The 23,454-nt window shown below is 41.0% G+C and overlaps 1 protein-coding gene across 1 annotated transcript in view; it reads right to left on the bottom strand.

The window, feature by feature from the left end:
• The window catches only part of pik3cb (phosphatidylinositol-4,5-bisphosphate 3-kinase, catalytic subunit beta), a 203,438-nt gene that overhangs the window by 30,049 nt on the left and 149,935 nt on the right, over nt 1-23,454 (bottom strand). Inside the window, exons 13-17 of the mRNA XM_070883608.1 lie at nt 17,420-17,541; nt 15,983-16,126; nt 14,447-14,546; nt 4,843-5,021; nt 3,214-3,323 (exon numbers count right to left, since the gene is read on the bottom strand). Coding sequence (XP_070739709.1) covers nt 3,214-3,323; nt 4,843-5,021; nt 14,447-14,546; nt 15,983-16,126; nt 17,420-17,541 — 655 coding nt within the window. The remainder of the gene's footprint in view (nt 1-3,213; nt 3,324-4,842; nt 5,022-14,446; nt 14,547-15,982; nt 16,127-17,419; nt 17,542-23,454) is intronic.

Raw genomic sequence — 23,454 nt, forward strand, 5'->3', positions numbered from 1 at the left:
TTGAATGTAATACAATGCATTTCACTGGGAATTATTTGGTAATGGAAAAAGATTTGCCAGGTATTTTTCGATCTTGAAAAAAGACATTCTTCCAGCAGCAACTTCGTTTAAAAAAAACAAGAAATTCTCAGCCAAGTCGGCCTTTGAATTGGGCCTTTGGATGATTCAAAAATGCTCTTCTGTCAAAGAATAAATGGGAACAGTAGTCATTTCCAACAGAAATCAAAATGGATGCCTAAAGTGTTCAAGTAGTCTTTTTTAGTTGTTTTTTCCCTTTTATTGTGTTGTTTGAGCAATTAATAGTCATGGTTACATAACGCAACTACGCTTGCTCAAATTCTTCCACTGAAACTGGTCTTGAGGCGTTCCAACATTTAAAAAAAAAAAAAATTTATGCAGGTCTTCCAGCACTTGCAAGAATGGGTTTTAATTATGGCATCATGCTGCTGAGAAGCGAGTGTAATCATGTCACAACCAGCTTGAATGAGGCAGGATTATAGCTACTGGCAGTAATCCCAACATGAAATGAGGGGCTTGATCCACAAATTATTAAAATTTGGATTGTATGTACAGTATTTACGTCTGAATGATGAATATGCATAGAAACAATGTGATTTTGGCAATATTAATTAATTGGCCAGCTGGTTCAATAAATCCTGACCTGATGCTTATTTCATGATTATTCCATGACCGTGGTAAAATAATCTCATTTAGCCTAAGTCAATACATAATTTCTATCTTTTTTTTGCTGTCGTCTTGCTTTAGTCTATCTAATTTATCATGAATAGACCTATAGTGCTATATTTATTGTGATAATCAATGTGGGTCCATTATAATTAAACATCATGTATAGATGTTCAGATATATATTTGGTAGGAAGAATGAGGAGACGCAATACAGGCTAAATGGTACAATTTTAAAGGGGGTACAAGAAGAGAGAGACCTGGGGATGTTTATGCATAAATCTTTGAAGGAGCAGGACAGGTTAACAAAGCAGTTAATTAAGTATAAGGGATCCTGAGCCTTATAAATAGAGGCAGAGAGTACAAAAGCCAAGAAGTTATGATAAACTTATATAAAACACAGGATCGGCCACAACTGGAGTAGGGTGTCCAATTCTGGGCACCACACTCTAAGAAGGATGCGAAGGCTTTGGAGAGAGTACAGAAGAGATTTACTAGAATGGTTGCAGGGTGAGAGATTACAGTTACATGGATAGACTGGAGAAGCTGGGTTTGTTCTCCTTAGAGCAGAGAAGGCTAAGAGGAGATTTGATAGAGGTGTTTAAAATCATGAAGGGTTTAGATAGAGTAAATAAGGAGAAACTATTTCCTATGGCTGAAGGGTCGATAACCAGAGGACACAGATATAAAATGATTGGCAAAAGAACCAGAAGCGACATGAGGAAAAACATTTTTTTTTACGCAACGAGTAGTTAGGATTTGGAATGCACTACCTGATAGGGTGATGGATACAGATTCAATAGTAGTTTTCAAAAAAGGAATTGGATAAACACTTGAAGGTGAAAAAAAACTGTGATATGGGAAAAGAGCAGGGGAGTGGGACTAACTGGATTGCTCTTGGAAAGAACCAGTACAGACTCTGTGGGCTGAATGGCCACCTCCTGTGCTGTACTATTCTATGATTCTACTATGGGGTCACATATTAAGTTCATCATGTTTGCAGCCAACAGTCTTTTGCAAGTTGCTAAGTTTTTCCATTACTCTGTAACAAATCTTTATATGTTTTGCTACCGTCGTCCCAGTACACGGCTAAAAAAAAACTATTTTGTATTGAACAGACGACCCAACAGCCAACTCATCCTTCACACTGCAGTAAGTGTTACATAAGAGTAATAAAGATTCGGTTTCTGGCCAGGAGAGGTCACTGCTGCATTTCATTAACAATAGATCTAATAGGATTTTGCTTTCCTTTTTCAGAACTTCTGCTTTTGAAGAAATTTTAAGCGTACAATTTTAAAACAAAGCCAAATGGCCTCTATTACATCCAGCTGTACTGCTCAAGTGCGCCATTTCTATTCAAGTTCAACAATGCAAACTGGTAAGTGTGTGACTGAAGCCATAAAGCTGTTATCTTTATACAGAAGTACAGTGACAAACAGCGACTGATGCCCGAGATTATATGAAGCAACAGGTTGTGCATAGAATACACAATTTACACTGCACACAAGTAAATATACCTTGTTTTTCAGGGACTGAGGAGTCGAAGATTGTTTTAATGTAAGCAAATAAACTAACGGAATTATTTTGTGAATACAAACTGAACACTGAGAATGAAAAATGTGAAAGATGCTCAATGTGCCAACTGATTGTATGATACTCAAGTCATGACTTCAAGCAGTGTCCGTTCTGTAACTACTTTACTGTATTCGAGTGAAAAAAACTCTCAAAAGCTAATTTTGGAAGGACATAATCTATAACTGAATCGCTGGGCTTTTTTCACAGTTCAACTAGATTTTATCCCAAATTGTCAAATTTTTATAGCAAGTCTGCTTTAATTGTGGGAAATACCAAGCCCACCACGAGTATGATTTGCAACTGCAGCCTACCTGTTTCTTGCCTGAAAAGGGTGGTGAGTGACCAACCCAGTGGCCCTTAAAGTGACTCCTGAAGGTCATTTTAAAAGAAAGGCCATGAAAGTTTTGGGCGGGGGTGGATTTTTGTGCAGCCAGGGGAAGCAGGAATGCTCTTCCTGGTCACCAAAAATACTGCAATCTGCTGCTGACCATTAGGTGGACCCTCTCCCCAAGTACATCTCCTTCCCCCAGTTACTACTCATTTCTGGCTCTACCCACCCAGGGAGCAAAAAGATTTTCTGCCCCCCTCCCCCGCCCCCCAGTGCGGTGAGTTGCCCACTAGCACTTATTGAACATTTGGCAGCTCATACAAATTATGCTGATTAGGCCTGAATCTGAAAATGATGGGCCTCCCAATGCTGGCTTCAGGTGGGCAACATGGCCACTCCATCGTCTTCACACTCATTTGAAGCAGACATTGAAAATGCTCCCCAATGTGTTACAGACCATCATTCCCAGAGTGAAAGGACAATATGCCAAAGAACTGACTAAATATTACACTGCTTATATACATATATATATATAAATATATCACACACACACACACATACACACAACATACCTGCATTGAGACTGCCTTTAGAATTACACTTCAGTATGAAATTGGGAAAGCTTACCATCGCCATTTTTGAAGATAATCCCCACTGGTTCTCCTCCTGACATCTTATTATTGTACAGTATCCAAAGAGGCTTCATTTTGGAGTCCATGAACTTGCATTTGTCTACACTATGACAATCAAGGAGGAACAAATCAGTACCAAAAGTATATTGTAAAATGTCAAATCACCTAACACCGTTAATGACAAAAGTTAGATTGAAGGAAGAAAAATGTGAAGAATTGGATGTTTCAGATGGATGGAAAGGGTTAAACCTTACTCCCAAATGATTATGTAGATTTGTTGCTGCTATGCCAGAAAGGCGCAAAGAGATGATTATATAACACATTCCAATCCATGTTCTATAGAAGGGTTTTCAAAATTTAGGGAGGTAAAGTTTTAAGCTTCTTCCAGCTTAACAGTGATAAGGTTTTTGAAACAATTAATACTACTGCCAATAAAGATATACATTTTTTTTTTTAAGTACTCCCCTCAACCTGCAAAGTATTCTCCTTTCCTCCTATGAAGACCCAGAATGATGCTGGAGTACAGTTCAATATTGCCAGCAGCATTCAGGTACTTCACCCAATTGTCCATTCTTCATGTGAGCCTAGCAATGAATATTGACAGGTAATCTGACCTTGGAGGACCTCATAGCCAAGCTTGATCCTGTCCTTACCGAATGTCTACTTTCCAACGGGAGTCACTTAGATTGCAATCAGCAGAATAAACCCTGACAGATTTGTGTCCTCCCTGGCCCAGGACGAGATCAGTTAACTCAGCTAAGGCCAGGAACTGAGCCCGGATCCTCTGGCCTGTGTGGATTGCTCATTTGTCAGGGTGCTAACCATATCAAGGATAAATACTCAACTAAATGACATTTTCCTGTGACGTCAAACAAGAGAGTTGGATTTTCTCAAATTTTCACTATTAAATATTGAAAACAAAACATTTACGTGCACCGATCTCTTCGGGTTCATTCCTTTTAATTCATAATCTTCTGTGAAAATATTTTTAATGAAATGCTGTTTACCTTAAATGTTAATGCTTTGTCTGAAATTTAATTTTGTTTGAGGTTTGTGCTCAAGGTGAAGGATGTCAATGTTAGGAATAAAACGTGTTCCACTTTATGCATCGTGCCAGTTGCCGGTCATGCTATATTTTATCTGCAAGTGTCTGATGGTGACGAAAACTCCCTCTGCTCTAGCCTAACAAAGTGCTTTAAGCCCACCCTTATTGTAGCACTCGCTAATGCTCCAGTGTGATGCTGAGGCCAACTAAAGTCCTCAATTGCTGCCCAGGCTGCAGTCAGATGATTCAACACAGATTAGGGATTGAATCTGCAACTTTTGGGTCTGCATGGCTCAGCACCACAGGTAGTGCTTTACCAATGAGTTCTTTGATGACTCACATCAGTAATATCCCACACACAGCTCTAAAACAGGATAATCTACTGCACAAATTAACCTACATTTTGCATTCATGAACAGCTTATCTGTGGGAGTTACTGGACCTCCCTCAATCTGAATCAAGTTTACAAGCTCATGACATTCTAGTTAGGTCAGTTTGCAATTGGAACAATTTCAAATACCACATTTTTTTCCCCCCCCAAGTCTATTTTTTTTGTAAGTAGAAAATGAGCTGACTTACTTCAGTTCTGAAAGGATAACACTGGGATTCAGTGGTGATTGGAAGCCAGAAAGTGCTTCCTTGTACACAGGCTGTTTTAAGCAGGTATGCATCACATCCTTCATTTTATTCTTTGCCACCTTCAAGGAGCTAAGTTTCACTAGATTATTGATAGCTTTCATCTTACTCAGGGCTTCCATCTGCAAGCAGAAAAACAATGTTTTGTTCCTCTCTATACAAGATTCACAGAAACAACTAAAACATCTCTGTCCAGTGTGATATTAGCAACCAACATGTTGATTATGGTCCAGAATTTGCAGTCAGCAGTAAAGCGATGGCGATCGCGGCTGACCTCAAAGAAAGCTGCCCACAGAGATCCCGAGACCTCTGTGGCGGAAACCTGAGCTTTCTCGACGTTAAATTGATTGTCGTGCTGTCAAAAGGGGATTGCCAGCACAGAGCATCAGTGATGTTATCAAGTTGTCTGAGCTGTCAATCATATTGAAGAATTCTCAGACTGCAAACCAGGAAATAAAAAGCACTGATTATCAATTCACTTTTTAAACATTTTACAGAGAGTGAAATAAAGATTGGGATATACACATGGGGTTAAGGTAAAAACTGATATCATAAACAAACTTAAAAATATATTTTTTATTATTTAAAAAAAATCTAGTAATTTTCTATCATAATGAAGAAACTTGACATTCGTTTTTCAGGGCCAGAACAGCTGTTCACAGTAAATACGCCGGCAAAAATTAGTTACATCTATTTCAACAAGGCGTAACTTTTTATGTTGTGTTTAACAGCAACACAATAGCAGAAAAACTTACGTTTTCGTCAGTTCAAATGATTTCACTGATTACCGGCTATGGGGAGTTCCACAGCGGAGGAGGGAATGACTGCCCGCAACTTCAGGATTCCATATCACATATTCCTAACACTTATTACTAATGACACACAGCGTGACTTCACTTATTGGACATTAAATAGACATTACTTCAAAAGTACTTCACTGGCTGTAAGGTGCTTTGAGATGTTGGTGGTTGTGAAAGGCGCTATATAAATGCAAGTCTGTCTTTCTTTTTTTTAGGCTCCCAGAACACCACCTTTACTGTTGCATGCTGGAGTGAAACTCTTGACGGGTAACCATAGAGATTCTGGGTGTTCAACATAAAGAAAAAGCACAGATCAAGTACATCTGTGTCTAAGGCATAGTTGGAGGTATAGTCCTACTTGCCCCAGACTAAGCTATTTATTCAGACTGTCTACTCCTCTCAGCAGTTTTAAAAGCTTTTGAAATATTCAATTAAAAAAACTCCAATACAATATTTTTTTAAATTCAAAAGATTAAAAAATTATCAGTATATTGTATCATGTTCAACTTTTCAACTGGGTAATTTCTAACTCATTTTTTTAATGTTGGAGGTCTCAAAATAAATTCAGTCAATTTGTTTTGGAGAGGACGATGCAACAGCAGCAGTTGGTGGAAGGAAGGGTAAAACAAGAGCATTGATAGAATAATCTGACTGCTGAAGCTCATTAAAATATAATTATCTCAAGAGTACAGTTCAGCTCGTGTTCATTATCCTGCTGTGATTGTCTTCTCCTCTGCACCCCCACTACTCCCCGATCAAAAGGTACTTGTCTTCATTAATGGCAGATACCAGGTTCCAAAGATACCACAATGTGAGCCATATGTCCTGGCAGCCTTTATAAATATTCTCTTCTTACTTCATTAACCAGATGGTACAACATAGTGTATTTGACCACGAGCCTATCTGAAAGTATGAGTCTTGACAACATGCAACTGAAGCATGGAGGAAAATATATTAGTAGTCAAATAGTTACATGAAAAATGTTCCTTGAATGGTACTAAAAAAAAATTTCCATAATCGTTATGAGATGTCATATCTATCCTAATGTAATACATTTCCAAGCAGACATAACCTCATCTCTTTAAATCTTGTAAAAGGCTAACATTGATTTTCATCAATTCCCTTCCCACAGATAGACATCAACAGTTTTAATTTAAAATGAAATTCAACAATTAACTCAAAATGGAGGCCCGTATTAATCTAGTTTTTCATACAAAATATTATGGATGCCATTTTCTTGTTTTGCCAATTCTCTCCTCCTCTTCCCACCCTCTTTTGAAGCAGAGCTTTTGTTGGTTTGTGAGCCTAGGCAGTGTGTGAGAGCAGGATATTTAACCATTGAGGGCACCCCAGCCGATTGGATCCAGGTCCATCTTGATGCCCCAAAGTTGATAAATGATCAGGATTGAGAACTCTCGCTTAGCATAGGGCTGCTGAAGCCAACTGTAGGATCCCAATTGAAGCCCTGAATTTACAAAGCGTTGAATTGTTCACTCACTAATAGGCACGTGACCTGGGATTAGACTGTTGCGAGACAAATCAGTGTTATCCTATCGGTGATATGTTATAATACTAATCCTTCTTAGGTGAACCAAAGCTCCATCCGTTGAAAGAACGATAAAGCACAAACTGAAAATGAAATCTGGTACTTTATGGTTTCAAAAATGGGGGAATTTGAACTCTCCCCAATTGGCAGGAAAGGAGTGAGGGAGCAGTTAAAATGAAGGGGTTCCATTTCCCACTCTGTCCCTGCCAATCCATGATTTGAAGGTCATTACTTTTAGAGGCGGATGAGTGGCCTGCTGGACTCCATGGGGATTTGATTGGGGGGGGGCGGGGGAGAATGTCTGGGATTCTGTTCCTGATTGCTATCCAGTGACCCTGGCTGGAAGTGCTCATGCATGAATGCTCACACAATAAGAATTACCATTCCTGCAAGGTACCATGAATTATGGTTTCAGAAAAGATGGGTAAGGAGAGAAAACTGCAGGAGAGAACTTTTTTTTTAAACCCTGTATCAAAATGGACTTACAGTTGGTCTCAATTAAAAACTCCGTGTCCCAGGACACTTTTATAAACAACCCCGTCGACTATCACTCAAACAATGGATATTTGCCAAAAAGAAACAGTACACAATTCACTGTGTTTTCTTAACAAAAAAAAATATCCTTTCTTATTTTCATTTCTAACCTGTGTGAAAATGTTTGGCGGAGCCTGGACTCAGTGGGGAGCTTCATAAATCTGCACGATCCCTGAACCCAAATGCTTCTCAACTGAGTGCTGTACTGGCAAAGATAGCGCAGTAACTAGTCCCAAAGCATTTTGCAGCACGATATAACATTCTCAGTTGTGTTGACCTTGTATCACAAGTGGCAAGAGAGCATGTACTCATCCCAATACGACACCACTCAGAAGTAACTGTTGGGAGTGTTAAGCCGACGACTGCTTCATAGCGAGTACACGATCTTACATGGCTCCCAGCATGAAGGCTTAATCTAGAGCATAGTGGGAACACCCAGGAATTAGAATGGGCAAGTCAGGTGGAACTTTTTTCCAAAAAGTAGTAGCATAGTGGAATAAGGGAAGGACGTTGAAACGATGTGTACAAGAGACAATTAGTTGTCTTTCTGGAGGAAGTTATTGAAGAATATGGTGAGAAGATGGGTAGCTGAGGTTGATCTATCAAAAGATCAGACAGGTTGGGCCAGGATTAAATTTAAAATGGTGGTTAGTCCTGAGGCACGCAGCCTCATTATAATATTTAAATGACTAATCCGCTTTCTGCGAGCAGGTTAGTTAACTGCCCCTCGTCCCATCTGTTAAAACCGGAAGTGGGCGGGTTTCGGATTTTTTTCATTTTTACATCCTGCTCGACCCAAGCCCATCCGTTTTTGGGAGGCTAGAATTCCTCCTTTAGAGCCTAAATCCTCATAAGCAGCCGTAATGCCTTCCAATGTGTCTTTAATCCAGGGAAAACAAGTTAAAGTGAACATAAATAAGAATAGAGCTGCTTAATGTGCGATACCGGTATAAAAATATTCACATCCATAAGCATAACATCCTGCTAAAAAGTACTATGCAGGCTACATCAAAGAGTGGTCTGGCACGGCTTCGCACCCACAATGGCCTGAATGAAGAGATTCAACAGGCAGACACAAGTCACTTTGTACAGGGCAAGGAAAAGTCATTCCAGAAACATACTTTGGGCTATTTACGCAGGACATTGAAAGAAGTCAAGAAATGGGACAGGGCACATACCAACCCTCTCAGCTGATAAATAGTGCAGCGAACAATGAGACATAGAAGAGGAGAGTGTGTGAAAGTATGAGGTGGCAAAATTCACTCTGAACTTTCAAGCATAATGCACATTTCATATAACACATGTTATTCCATCCCCCCTTCCCGTCCTGAAGAACTCAACTGTAAGTAGCCATTTTTGTCTGCAGTGTAATCCTCCTCATTTCATTGCCATTTTTAAACACACATCAATATTTAATTCGATCAGGTAGGTCAATTACAGTTGAGTATAGCATTTCCCATCACAACATGTCTGCATATGTTATTATAGTAGGGAGTGCATTACAGAAATACCTGTGGTTTGGCAACCCTCAAACAGATTAATATGCAAACGTTTAAAATGTTGTGCAGGAGCTCTCATGATGGCCTAGTACAACACTAAACCACGAAGGACAGATGATTCCAAATTCAAATCATAGTTCATGCTCAGTAGCCTAAGCTCAGTTAGGGCAGCAGTTGAGGTGCTACAATTGGCCTCAGTGCCATCAGGAATAAAGAGCAGCCCGGCTGGTGCTGAACCATTAAGTGATCCCTCCTGAGAACCCAGTTTGGGTTCAGCTGTCCTTCACATTGGATAGAGTGCTGATACTTCTTGCCTCGGCTTGCACTTATGAATGGTCAATCTGCAGATAAATGAATCAAGCTACTATCCTCAAAACGAAAATGAACAACAGCGTCAACAGGGCTCATTTCAATGACAGTCATTTTACACAAAATATAACCTCGTGACATCATTATGCACCCACCACCGCTTCAAGACAGTTTTCTTTCAATTATCAGTCCAAGAAGCTGATTAAATTGTTTCCATGCACAATCTCCCTTTTAAAATTATTTGGAGGGTCAAATCCTATTTTGTACTTACACTTGACTTTTTTGCTAAAATTAGCAGACGTTTTATGCCCTTCATTTATTTTGACTTAAACAGATTTAAATCGAACGGAAAATTTCCCCCTCCCCCTACTACTCCTAAATGTTATCCCTTACATGTTCCTTCTGGGTCATACAGCTCCTGGGCTAAACAGGATGGCGTAGGTTTGCCCCTGTAATACCACTAGACTTGGGAGGCCACCAGGAAAAATGACACAGTGACAGGGATGGGACCTTGGGTGGAAATTATGGGGTGGGGGAGGGTAAATCAATGCCCAGAGATTCTACACACTGGTGTTATACGACCTTTCTTCATTTAAAGAAAGGACATCTTTAATTGCCAATCACATTAAAAAGGTAACTGTGAATAGGTTCTGCAGAGAAGGGGACAAGAGTTAATTGGGTGACAGGATATCTCCCAGTTGAGAGCTCTATTTCCATGCAGCTTCATCCATAACTGAAGGACAAAAATCTATTTTTACAGTTGTAGCCCAAAAATTACCAGATTTATTGTACTGAACTTTACTAACTGATCTGAACTCAATACTTCTTAATTGCTATTCGAGTACCATAACCACACTATTGTACCTGTATAACTTGACATTAGAGAACAGGCAATGGAGGAGGATGGATGGTACAAATGCAAGCAAGAGATTGAGAAGGACAAGGAGGGAGCATTATCCATGATCATAGTTACAGAAATGGCCATTCATAACTTTAGTCAGGCTATCTCTGTACTGTAAGAAGGTCAGAAGTACACATTGGAAGGATTTAAGTAGAGCTGTGTGAGAGATGGGCATGTAGCTAGGCAGTAACAATGCAATCAAGGGGGTCAGAGGTGGATTGGTATTTTGAGAGCAAGCATGGGTTCTTTGCAGAAGTTTTGAAAGAGATAGTTTGAGGAGAGGGAGTCATTAACAATGTCAGCTACCATGGGGGCCAGGAAAGGAAATGTAGTGGTTAGGAATTAGGTCAAGGGAGCATGAAGTGGATCTTATTGATGAGGTGAGTGTGGTGAGGGGATTGAGAGAGATGGGGGGTATGTTTGGTGAGGGTCCAGTGTAGTAAGATAGAGGAATGGGAACTACAGCTGCTGCAGGTTCTGTGCACTATCCCAAAGCCACAGTTATAATTGACAAGATTTATTGAATGAAATATAGTTATTTGATACTGAGCTTAATTGCAGTTGTCCTTAATATATAATTGGATCAATTAGCAACTTATATATGATTGCATTCAGCTTTTGATTAGCTCCCACATTTGATCAATGGAAGTATATTTTCCCATTGTGTGTGAGGATATTACTGCGCTGACTGAAATTGCAACATCAAAAATATGACAAATTAGCATAAAGGCAGTCCCCCAGTTTATTATCATCACTCCATTTTGGGAATGCACTTTTTTTTTAAAGTCTCTATTCTGGGAAATGAAAAGGAGGGTAAAGGAAAAAAAAAACCTCTTGGATAAATTCCTTCAGATATTTACAGCTGCAGCAGACAGGATACTGTGGAAACTGTATGTTTGATTCTGGAATGTTGACAGTAGAAACCTACCAGGTCAGCCATCTGTTAAAACCAACACTATTCCACGTTTCCACCAGCCCGTGAGTTGGACAAACACATCTGATAAGGAGAAAATGGGACCTGTACTGCACAAACAGGAACTTTTTGAAGTATTTGTACTTTGAATTTCTTCCGTGTTTACACAGTTGGGAATTTTTCAACTCTGTTGACATCAGAGTTCCTGGTGGCTTTTTTTAAAATGCAACTTTAATTGACTCGATCTTAATTGGGGAAAAAAAAGAATTTCAGTAGCCTTAGGGTGTGGAGTATCTTCCACATGTTCCTTGTGCCTGTATTCCATGGATGCGTAACTAGATAATTTATGGTGGATGATCATACAACTTTGAGATAAATAAACGCATGTCATCTGTTTGAGCTTCCTCTGCACTTCGCCAACATTTTTTTTTTAAAAAGAAAAGGTATTATGTAAAACATCAACAAAAAGAGCTTTTGACTTTTTAAACTGTATTCTTTAAGCACTGAACTATGAATTTCAACTACTGAGGCACTCAGATATAATGAATCTTTTACAGATTTCTTAAAACCATCTGAAACATAACCTTTGCACCCAATATATCATCCTATCCCGTTCAGTGCAATTGGCAAAAATATCAACCTTCCTCCTCGCCCCCAAAAAGGCTGCCATTTTCCAAGATCCTGCTGTCAGAGCTTATTGCAAAACCCTATTGATGGATGGAAAATTACAGGCAGGACACCTGCAATTTTCCGATAAAGTTTCCCACTACACATGAAGCTTGCTCGATTGCGTAGGGTCTTGGAAAATTTCAAGCATAAGATTGATTCCTCTTCCGCTCAAGTTCTCAATCTGAGCCGAATGGGTAGGCACCAAGTGCAGGCTGTTGTCTTTCTTTACAGTAGAGTGGAAATATCAGAGGGGAGAGTTGTGTGGGGCTATCTCTAGCGCCTCTTGGTGGCAGATTACAACCGATATCAAGAGCAGACAAGGTAACAAGGTGGGGAGCAAGGTGCCCTTTCAGAAGTAAACGTGTCTAAGCCAGTCAAATTTGAGGAGTAATAATTTGCAAAGACGAAAAAAAATTGAGTGATCAACTCGAGCTTTGTGACTGATGTGTGCTAGTTATAGAATATCAATATCTCTACAGGTTCCATTAGCACACAGCAGAATTCAATCTGAAATCAATCCTGCTTTTTACTACAACTCTGAACCAACGTGTTCAGTCGAGCTCAAACATTCGCAATGGATCTTATATAAACCAAAGTGCTCGTCTTACTCTTTGCTGTTAATAATGTGCTCCCCTTCTTGCATTACAATACCATTTCATAACACAGCTCTACAAAGCAGTAGAAAGGGAGTCAAAAGAGCACATTCTTAGTACAGCAGAAGATTCCTTCAATTAAAGGTTATAAAAATGTTTTAAAAAAGACTGGCAGCGGAAAAGAGGTCACCTTCCTGAACAAATGTAACTCCACCCTACGTAGCAGCCTAATTATAAAAAGAGGGAGTAGAATCTAATAAACCAGATGCTGAGATAATATCTACAGGTTGCGAAGTAATTAAGTGTAGAGTCAGTATTTTTGAGTTTACACTTTTCTTTCACCGAGTCTTATTTCAATGTATTTACTACTAGACGAGACAGGTTTCTCGCATCAAAAAGCTACCGACTGTCCAGAAGCAATACAACAACAAATAATTTGCATTTATATTACACCTTTTAAGTAGAAAATCATTTCAAGGTGCTTAACAGAGGTGTAATTAGACAAAAATGGATGCCAAGCAAAAGAATGAGATATCAGGAGTGTTAATCGAGAGATTGGTCTGAGGTGGGTTTTAAAGGAGGAGAGGGAGGTGGAGAAGGGTTTAGGGAGAGAATTCCAGAGCATGGGGCCTGATGGTTGAAGGCAGGGCCTCCAATGGTGGGGCAAAGGGAGAGGGAATAGATGCACAAGAGGCCAGAGTCAGAGGAATTAAGAGTGTAAGAGCACATAGGAGAACTGTCGGGTTGTAGGAGGCTACAGAGTAGGGAGGGGCAAGGCTAGCAAGGGATTTAAACAGGAGATGTGATTTTTAAATTGAAGGTGTTAGGGAAACAAACCAATGTAGGTTAGCGAAGACCGGAGCGATGGGCGAGCAGGATTTGATGCGGGGTTATCATAGGCCATCCCTCGAAATCGAGCAAGACTTGCTTCCACTCTAAAAGTGACTTCTTAGGTGACTGAATAGTCCAATACGAGAATTACAGTCTCTGTCACAGGTGGGACAGATTGTCGTTGAAGGAAAGGGTGGGTGGGAAGACTGGTTTGCCACACGCTCCTTCTGCTGCCTGCGCTTGCTTTCTGCATGCTCTCGGTGACGAGACTCGAGGTGCTCAGCGCCCTCACGGATGCTCTTCCTCCACTTAGGGCGGTCTTTGGCCAGGGACTCCCAAGTGTCGGTGGAGATGTTGCACTTTATCAAGGAGGCTTTCAGGGTGTCCTTGAAACGTTTTCTCTGCCCACCTGGGGCTTGTTTGTCGTGTAGGAGTCCCGAGTAGAGCGCTTGCTTTGGGAGTCTTGTGTCAGGCATGCGAACAATGTGGCCCGTCCAATGGAGCTGGTCGAGTGTGGTCAGTGTTTCGATGCTGGGGATAGAGTATAGGCCGCAGAACACTGGCATATATAAAAAAAGAGTTGGGGGTGAAGAATATCAGAGGCAATTTCAGGATATGGCTTTTCGTGGTTTGTGGAGTGATGGGTGATTCAATCCATATTTCTTTGGTGGGAGGGATACATAATTAATGGTAGAAGCTCTTATTTGGGTGAGGGGTGCGGGCAGGCTGGGTTGGACACATCCCCATGCACCCCTTCCCCTTTCCCACCTACGTGAATCAGCCCTTTAGCTTTCGCCTCCAATTCAGTTATTCCCTCTGGAGCATCAACTTCTACAATCTTTGATTCTAGCCATGATTTTCCAGAGTCAAGACTGCTGAACCTGATGCCCAATCGCTGTCAGAAATATTTCATTCAGTAGAGATTAAATTTAAAAACTAAGCCTGTAAATACCTGTTTGGAAAGCTCTTTGATATGCGTGATACTTCCTCGACAGTATGACTCCAGGATCAACCCAAATTGCAGTGAAATAGCAGGTAGATGCATTTCAGACCTGGAGTTAACAGGAAGATATACGTTAAAAACAGGACCCATCAGCACCCGCTTTAGGGCCACGCCTACTTTGACCACAGTCCATTACAGACAATGTCGTGACATGTTGTTCTCGGTTGTCCTATTAAATTAAAATAAGCTCACACTTCTACAAATCATAATGAGGGAGGATTTCCTCTATGCAAATCAATATGGTGTGTGAGCACATTAAATACGGTCTGGGGAAACCCTGTAATCCAATAAATGTAGATACATTTTAGAAGCTCTGAACACAAACCTACAATGTTCTCATTATCTATGTAGCAAGCCAATTATTAAGTAGTAATTTAGGAGATGTTCCATTTTTAACTGAGTCTCATTCCTTTCCTTTCACTTCCTCTGTCCTTTGCCCTCAATTCTCTCCATTCCTCCTGGGCACTTATTTTATACTTTTACACCACAATATCTCACAACAAGTTTCCACACAGAAGCAAATTGACTTCAACCACACAATGTAATAATTCAGAAGAAACATCTAAATGGGTTTAGGAAAATTACCACCTTCTCACCTCTCTTCCTACAGCTCTTTGTAAGGAGAATAATTTATTTACTTTAGCAATAGGAGGGGCTCATTTTACTTTTGGCTAATTCAGAATGGCAAGGGAGTTTCTGCATATTAAAATAAAGATAAAGAGGGTAGCTACTTAGATCAAAAGCATCGATGATGCTGGAAGTAAAAAGCGCAATTTGAGTTTGCTTGTGCTTTCAACAATATTGTATTACAAATATCAGTGGTACCGAAGTTTTTTGTCTTCATGCACTGCATAGGTGCATATCATGGAATCTTAGGGCCATAAAAAAAGCTCCCATTCATTTACATAGACCATAGATCGCTGATGCAAAGAGATCTGCATGTTTTGAGTTATAATTTACAACACAACTAATAACAATCCTTTCCAAACCTCCAGGTCCACAAAATCCAAACAGGAAAAACCAGTAAACGGGAAATATAAGGGCAAATAGGACCAAGTTGCTTGGGCTATACATGGGCTGGATTGTCAGAGGTCAGAGGTTAGCACATGATCCCAATGCTACAGTCCGACATACAACACAGCAAACAATTACTAACTACACCAAAGACAATTAGATTATAATAGCAGGGTTAAAAAGGCCAAATGTTCAAAGTTAGGACAATGATTTGGCACAACACATCTTCCTGCAATGTGTCGCGTAATTTGCGGCTTGAGTACCGCAATTATGCTTGAAAAGCTGAAAAGGCACAATGAAAATGCTGGTTTCTGAGTGATAACTCATGTGCCTCAACAAATCACTTGACTTGTTCATAGTTTAGAGATAGAACTGGGACACTGGTCATTAGCCAAGTCTGAGCAAATGAGTCCATTACATTTCCATTTGTCGAGATTCAACTATATATGGAATTCTTTTGATCCAACTTGCCTGAGATGCCAAAACAAGAAGTGACCTATCCTTCTGTTGGATTGCGCTCGCTCCAAAAGAAATTTGGAAAGGGCACAGTCGAAGTAGGGCTCATATTTCAGTACTTGCACCAGCTGTAGGAGATACTGAGAAAGTTCTTCATCACTGGCAGAGAAAACACATTGGTAGTTTAAATTAAAACGTTTGTTCAAATGCTAATATTTTTCATACAATTTGATCCAGATGCTATCTGGTTTTAATTCTGCAAACCCCTACTGTTGTTTCAACGTGATAATTTTTAAGCTGCGTAAGATTAAAAATTAATTACTCCCTCAAAACATTGTTTAATGTGTGTTTTCTATTATGTTTTGTGTTAAACTCAGTCTGAATTTATTTCATGCTGGTGTGATGCTTCTTCGGGGGCAAATTAAGGAGAAAGCAAACAATATGACTTGGGAGTTAGATCCTGATCTGATTTCCAGGCACTCTAAACCAAGTCTGCTGGAGACAGTCTCACACCTCTTTGACTGAGCGCCAGTATAACGTAACTCTGGTGTGAAGCTGGGTTTAAAAATTACTCAAGCAGTCTGTCAGATCGCATGAGCACTTTATAAATGTCAGAAAGCCACGAGCATTTACCCCAACATTAAAAAATAGCTGCTTGGGGAGTGGAGCTTTGGGGCATGCATGAAAAGGTGAATCCCCAGAGCTCTCTCCTGGCAGGCAGAGTGCAGAATGTAGCCTGCAGGTTTTGTTGGATGTACTCCCCACATACAGATGTTGGCCTCAGACTATCATAACTGCAGTCTTAAGTCACCTCCCAGCCAAGCGTGACCGAAAAAAGCCTCAATGTGTGATCCCATGTACGTGATTTATGAAAAGTGCTCACTCTATGTACAGGAGCAAAGCAAATGCAACTCTTTCTGTGAACCTGCTTTATTTTGATGTCATTAAGTGTGTTTGCACAGCACTGCCACCCCCCCAAAACTACTACAGATGATAGGTTTTTTTTCATTTCCAGGATGTGTCGCTGGCAAGGCCGGCATTTATTGCCCATCCTGAGTGGTACTGAGAAAGTGGTGGTCGGCCTTCTATTTTTTGTAGCGGTTTGATGCCACAACAGAGTGGCTTGCTAGGCCAATTCAGAGAGCAATTACGAGTCAACCACATTGGTGTGGGACTGGAGTCACATAAGGCCAGATCGAGTAAGGATTGCAGGTTTCCTTCCCTAAAAGGACATTATGCCAATCCGACAGCTTCATAGCCCATAACCACTCCCTATATTCAGGCCTGCTGAAAACTGATCAAAAGGCAAGTTAAGAATGAATTTAAAGCAAATTTTAAACTCAAGTAATACTGCTGGTGCCCCGTCAATATAACTCATATGTGCAATAACTTTGTTTTTCCATACCTCAATATCTACATAACCACATCTGAAGAGTGTTGTATCAAACAAACCTCATTTCTTTCAAGCATCCCACAGCATACTCCCGCACATATTGATCTGGGTAGTTGAAATCCAGTAATTCCAATGCCTCTCTGGGTGCTAGTTTGGCCCATATTTGGAGTAACGCTTGGAGCTGCACCAAAAGATCAGAGATCAGGTCAGAAAACCATCAATACAAAAACATCACCACTCTTCAGCTCCTTAAGCCCATATTGAACATCTCAACATATGGCCTGGTAAACAGCCAAAGCAAGAAAAACAAAGAATGCAGAACGTACAATGTCAATCAACAAATGAAAAGAAAAGGAAGTGTTAACGCTTCAACTGAGACTTTGGGAAAAGGATTCTATCCGAAATATTACCATCTTTCACTTTCAGATGCTGATTTCCCTGCTGTGTATTCCCAGTATTGGCTTTTTTTTCTTTTAATCTTTAAAAATAATTAAACCAACACGTGTGACTGATCTAAATGGTCACCTTGCAAAAGTAAAAGACGTACTGATCGGGGAGGGGGTTCAAGGACACGATCGGAGAAGTGGTGGCTGGCAGCAGGCGGCGTGCTTTCAATGTGGAGCCGACAGGAGCAGCTGTACCCCTCCGGCTTCATGTTCCGCGAAGCATATTTTAATATTTGACCTTTTTGGTGGCAGTCCCTTTAAGGATTCTCTGTTAGGCCGTTTGCAGACCTGCTTGTCCTGAACGCAGGTGGTGCTGGCTGCCTCAGGGAAAACCAATATTGCAGAGGGGGCCTCAAATAGGCATTAGGCCCTTTGCATATGTAAATAAGAGACCTAATGCTTGTCTCCTGCATGAGAAAAAAAAATTTTTTTTTGCCAATACCAATATGTTAAGCGGCGCACTTCCAGCTTCCTATCTGCCACATTGGAGGCTTAGGCGCCCGAAACATGGGCGGGGTTCCATCGAATTTCTAGGTCACCGACTTTCCAAGAATGGGTATGGTGTTTTTCAATTGCAGAAACAGGCTAATGAATTATTTTTTGAAAGACCTATAGGGAAACAGCATTAAAGCTAGATCATTTGCATCTTAACTACCTATTGTCCACTCTACTTTTTAAAATGTGACTGAATACCCTGTGCTTAAAAGTAACTTTCCACCCCAGCCTACTCAAATCCTCTCTGTTGAAAAATGGTCATAATATACCCCAAAGCATGACATGGGCATGAATTAACTCAAGAGGTGGTCATGATGGGGGTACTAAAAACAAGCTTCATTTAGTGAGGTACCACAATTAATTAATATAATCATCACCTGTTTGTGGGAGATTGCTGTGTGAAAATTGGCTGCCACATTTCCTACATTACAACACTGAGTACACTTCAAAAGTACTTAATTAGGTATACAGCTCTTCGGGACATAATTGAGGCCGTGAAAGTCGCTATATATGCAAGTTCTTTCTTTAACATATCCAAACGCAAAACTCTCTCAAGGTCCAGATGTACTACAGCCTCGGACAACACATTTTGTGGCTTCCCCACAAACAGAGAATCTATTGAAAAGCAGTCTCCTCCCCCTTTACAATTCACTTTTTGGATGACTCCCAAATGTAGCTCTGTACAGGGGTGGTCTATTGTATCATTGAAAAGATTAAAATTGAATTTTGCTGCTCACAGCACTAAACTAAAATGTGTTTCGCTGTTAGCAAAATTAAGTGTGGATGTGTGTATTGTAGATAACTGATCTAATCAGCCCTGTACAGAAAGTAACCACTTCACAGTCCGATGTGTAGATCCTTACACGCTGAATGCAATATGTACACTAATTTTTTCCAAATACATTCTAAATTGAACAGGAGTCTGGGAGTCGAGACTGTGCGATTTAATCTCTTGCTCTCTATTAATGACAGAAGGAGGCCAACTGATCTGTTATCGTACCATTTTAATTAGACAACAAGCTTCGTTTTTACAAGGTACAGCTGAGACCTTCCCTTACACAGATTGACGTAAACGAGTTAAGTGAATGAATTAAACAAACAGATATCATTCCAGGGTTAAAACAGATAGTCATCAACTGCCACACAATCATCTTGTACAAATAGGTCAGTCAGCCTGACTCTTAGCTTCCCTCCTAAAATATCCATCTTTGAGAAACATTTCCATTACGTCAAATAAAAGTACTGTAATTGTACAAGCAGAAAATCAGTACGTTGGAACACAACACAACAGTTTCTGTGGCGATCATGTTAAGAGTTGCAACACAGCTTTTTCCTGTTGTTGATCTAACAGTATGGGCCCTTCTTCCTCAGCCCTGGATTTGCAGGGACTCATTTCTTAAGCCACTTATATTTCTGCAAAACTCATTACCTCACACTCGGGAGGTAGGTCTCTGAATTCAAATTGACTTAATTGTCATTGTGTTTTTAAAACCGAGTACAGTAGCCCTTCTGACCATAAGATAAATGCACGGGGGTAGAGTGGGGGGAGGTGGGTGGGAACATGATCAGATCCAAATCTAACCTGGGAGAACAAACCTTCAAGGCAAAACTAAAAGGGTTTATGAATGGCAGCTGAATCCAGAAATCAGAATACATATGTGTAATCATTCCCCAGTTATTTAAAATGGAAACTAGACTTTAATAATAGATGTTTAAATACATCTTACTATTGGCAGTCTCCAGCAGAAGCTGCACTAGGCAAGAATTGTTTTAGGCCTTTGGATACACCGTTATCAATTTAGTTATGATCAGGAATGTCAAACACAGAATTTATCTTTTGAAGAATAATTGGAGGTTTTGCGCTTTTGAATTCTTGCATGTTTCTTTGATAAATGGAAAGCTAGAATAGTGCAAGATGATAATGTCAGAATGAAGGCACTTAAAATACTGTGCTTGCGTACAAGGAAAGAATCTAGAGTCCATGAAAGGAAGGGATTGGAACAAAAATAGTGCGCTTCATATTTTTTTTTAAATAAGCCATTTATGGGGAAAAACAAATTAAAACCATTTAAGTTACTTAATATTTTGTCTTGAAAATATATAAATAATCACAAGACAAGAAAAAAGGAACAATCTAAAATTACTCCAAGTTCTCACTTAATGCACTATTTGAGGTTATTTGCAACAGAGCCTACGGTTCAGTTGATAAATACACTAGTCCATGTGGAACAGCCATTCAGAACAGGAAGGTCCCAGGTTGGATTCCAGGGTCACCCCTGAGCTCATTGATGTCAGCATGGCTGACAATACAATTGACCTTACTGCCCTTAGCTCAGGGAGGGGCGGGGTCCAGCTGCTGCTAGCTATACATTGACTCCCACTGGACATAAGAAATAGGAACAAGAGTAGGTCATACGGCCCCTCGAGCCCGCTCCGCCATTCAATAAGATCATGGCTGATCTGATCATGGACTCAGCTCCACTTCCCCGCCCTTTCCCCATAACCCCTTATCGTTTAAGAAACTGTCTATTTCCATCTTAAATTTATTCAATGTCCCAGCTTCCACAGCTCTCTGAGGCAGTGAATTCCACAGATTTACAACCCTCAGAGAGAAGAAATTTCTCCTCATCTCTGTTTTAAATGGACAGCTCTTTATTCTAAGTTCATGCTCTCTAGTTCTAGTCTCCCCCATCAGTGGAAACATCCTCTCTGCATCCACCTTGTCAAGCCCCCTCATAATCTTGTACGTTTCGATAGATTACCTCTCATTCTTCTGAATTCCAATGAGTAGAGGCACAACCTACTCAACCTTTCCTCATAAGTCAACCCCCTCATCCCCGGAATCAACCGAGTGAATCTTCTCTGAACTGCCTCCAAAGCAAGTATATCCTTTCGTAAATATGGAAACCAAAACTGCACGCAGTATTCCAGGTGTGGCCTCACCAATACCTTATATAGCTGTAGCAAGACTTTCCTGCTTTTATACTCCATCCCTTTGCAATAAAGGCCAAGATACCATTGGCCTTCCTGATCACTTACTGTACCTACATACTATCCTTTAGTGTTTCATGCACAAGTACCCCCAGGTCCCGCTGTACTGCAGCACTTTGCAATCTTTCTCCATTTAAATAATAACTTGCTCTTTGATTTTTTTTCTGCCAAAGTGCATGACCTCACACTTTCCAACATTATACTCCATCTGCCAAATTTTTGCCCACTCACTTAGCCTGTCTATGTCCTGGTGAGCTGGCTTTTAATGCCCTCCCACGGTCAAATAGTAAACAGTAAATGTTGGCAGACTATGTGGCTGGCCTCCCACGTTTACCTTCTGTAAATGTGAGGTAATTCAAAACTCAGTTGCCCATATTCTAACTTGCACCAAGTCCCGTTCACCCATCACCACTGTGCTTGCTGACCTACATTGGCTCCCGGTTAAGTAACGCCTCAATTTCAAAATTCTCATCCTTGTTTTCAAATCCCTCCATGACCTCACCCCTCCATATCTTTGTAATCTCCTCCTGCCCCACAAACCCCCAAGATGTCTGCACTCCTCTAATTCTGCCCCCTTGAGCATCCCTGATTATAATCACACAACCATTGGTGGCGGTGCTTTGAGTTGCCTAGGCACCAAGCTCTGGAATTCTCTCCCTAAACCTCTCTATCTGCTATAAGACTCTCCTCAAAACCTACCTTCATCTGCCGTAATTTCTCCTCGTGTGTCTCGGTGTCAAATTTTTGTCTTATAACACTAAATGAAGCGCCTTGGGACTTCGTTAAAGACACTATGGATTGTCAGCTCGGTTGCGCCTCAGTTTGTGCCCGGAGGGCTGGGGGGCATAAGTGGTGTTTCTATGTGTAACGCCGGGCGCCCAGCTTTTATTGCCCGGCTGGCAAATTTGGCTCATGGTTTGCGCTGGTGCAAAAACTTTGACCTGCCTTCGAGCTTCATTGAGATCATGACTTCAATCATCGTGCAATGCTACGCTACCGCAGCGGATACAAAATTTGGCCCTAATGTCTCACTTAACGCCTGCCCCAGAAAATGTCAGTAAAACCAGGCATTCCCAGGGTGCAGCAGGCGGTATTGGCAGTGTATTTAAATGAAAGCTGAGGCTCCTACATCACAGCTCACATTGACTGCAATGGTTGCACACATCATGCTGCGTGAAGCTCCGACTTGCAAACGGCACTTTTATCTGCCATTACAGTGTCCTTACAACTTCAGTGAGAGAATTTAATGGGGGCATTACTGGTTCAATAGCCTATCATGCTGCATGCTATTGTTGTACAGCATGAAACCACACGAGACACATTCCAGGGACAAGGCCATTCTGTGACCTTAACTCTTTATTACAGGACTCCAGAAGTGATGACCCTGCGTGGGACCTCCCTTTATATACCTGTGTGATCAGGTAAGGAGTGTCTCCCACAAGTTCACCCCGTGGTCAAGGTGTGCATCGAAGTTGAGTGTATACAGTAATACAGTGGTGTTACATTGTAGTTACAAACATGTCATCACCTCCCCACCCCCCCCTCCTCCAAAGTCTTACTGGGATCATAGGTTTAGTCTTTCAGGTGGTCTACGCTCCATCGTGGAGCGCCGCAGTTGGGGCTCTGTTTGTTGGACATTGACGTGAGTGTCTGTCACCTATGGTGATTTTCCGCCCTGACCTCAGGGACTGTGCATTCTTCTGATTGCTCTTGTTGCACGTTCGCTGGCGGTAGTGTGAGCTGATGCGTTGGCATTGGTGGCCTTGCTGTCTGATAACAGGGATGTGAGTGGCTTGTGGTCCGTCTCTAATTCAAACTTCCTACCAAAGAGGTACTGATGCATTTTTTTTACACCATAGACACAGGCAAGCGCTTCCTTCTCGACCATCCCATATCCCCGTTCTGCTTGAGCGCGCGACCTGGAGGCATAAGCCACAGGTTGTAGTTGACCCTCAGCATTACCCTGCTGCAACACGCACCCAACCCCATAGGACGATGCATCACATGTCAGAACTACAGGGGTTGTACAGGGTCAACAACGTGTTTGAACAAAGTAGGTTTTGCGCCCGATTAAAAGCCCGTTTCTGACAGTCCCCCCAAAACCAATCGCAATCCTTACGCAGGAGCACATGTAGCGGCTCCAACAACGTGCTCAAGTTCGG

The sequence above is a fragment of the Pristiophorus japonicus genome, chromosome 6 (assembly GCF_044704955.1).
Source record: "Pristiophorus japonicus isolate sPriJap1 chromosome 6, sPriJap1.hap1, whole genome shotgun sequence".
Lineage (NCBI taxonomy): Eukaryota > Metazoa > Chordata > Chondrichthyes > Pristiophoridae > Pristiophorus > Pristiophorus japonicus.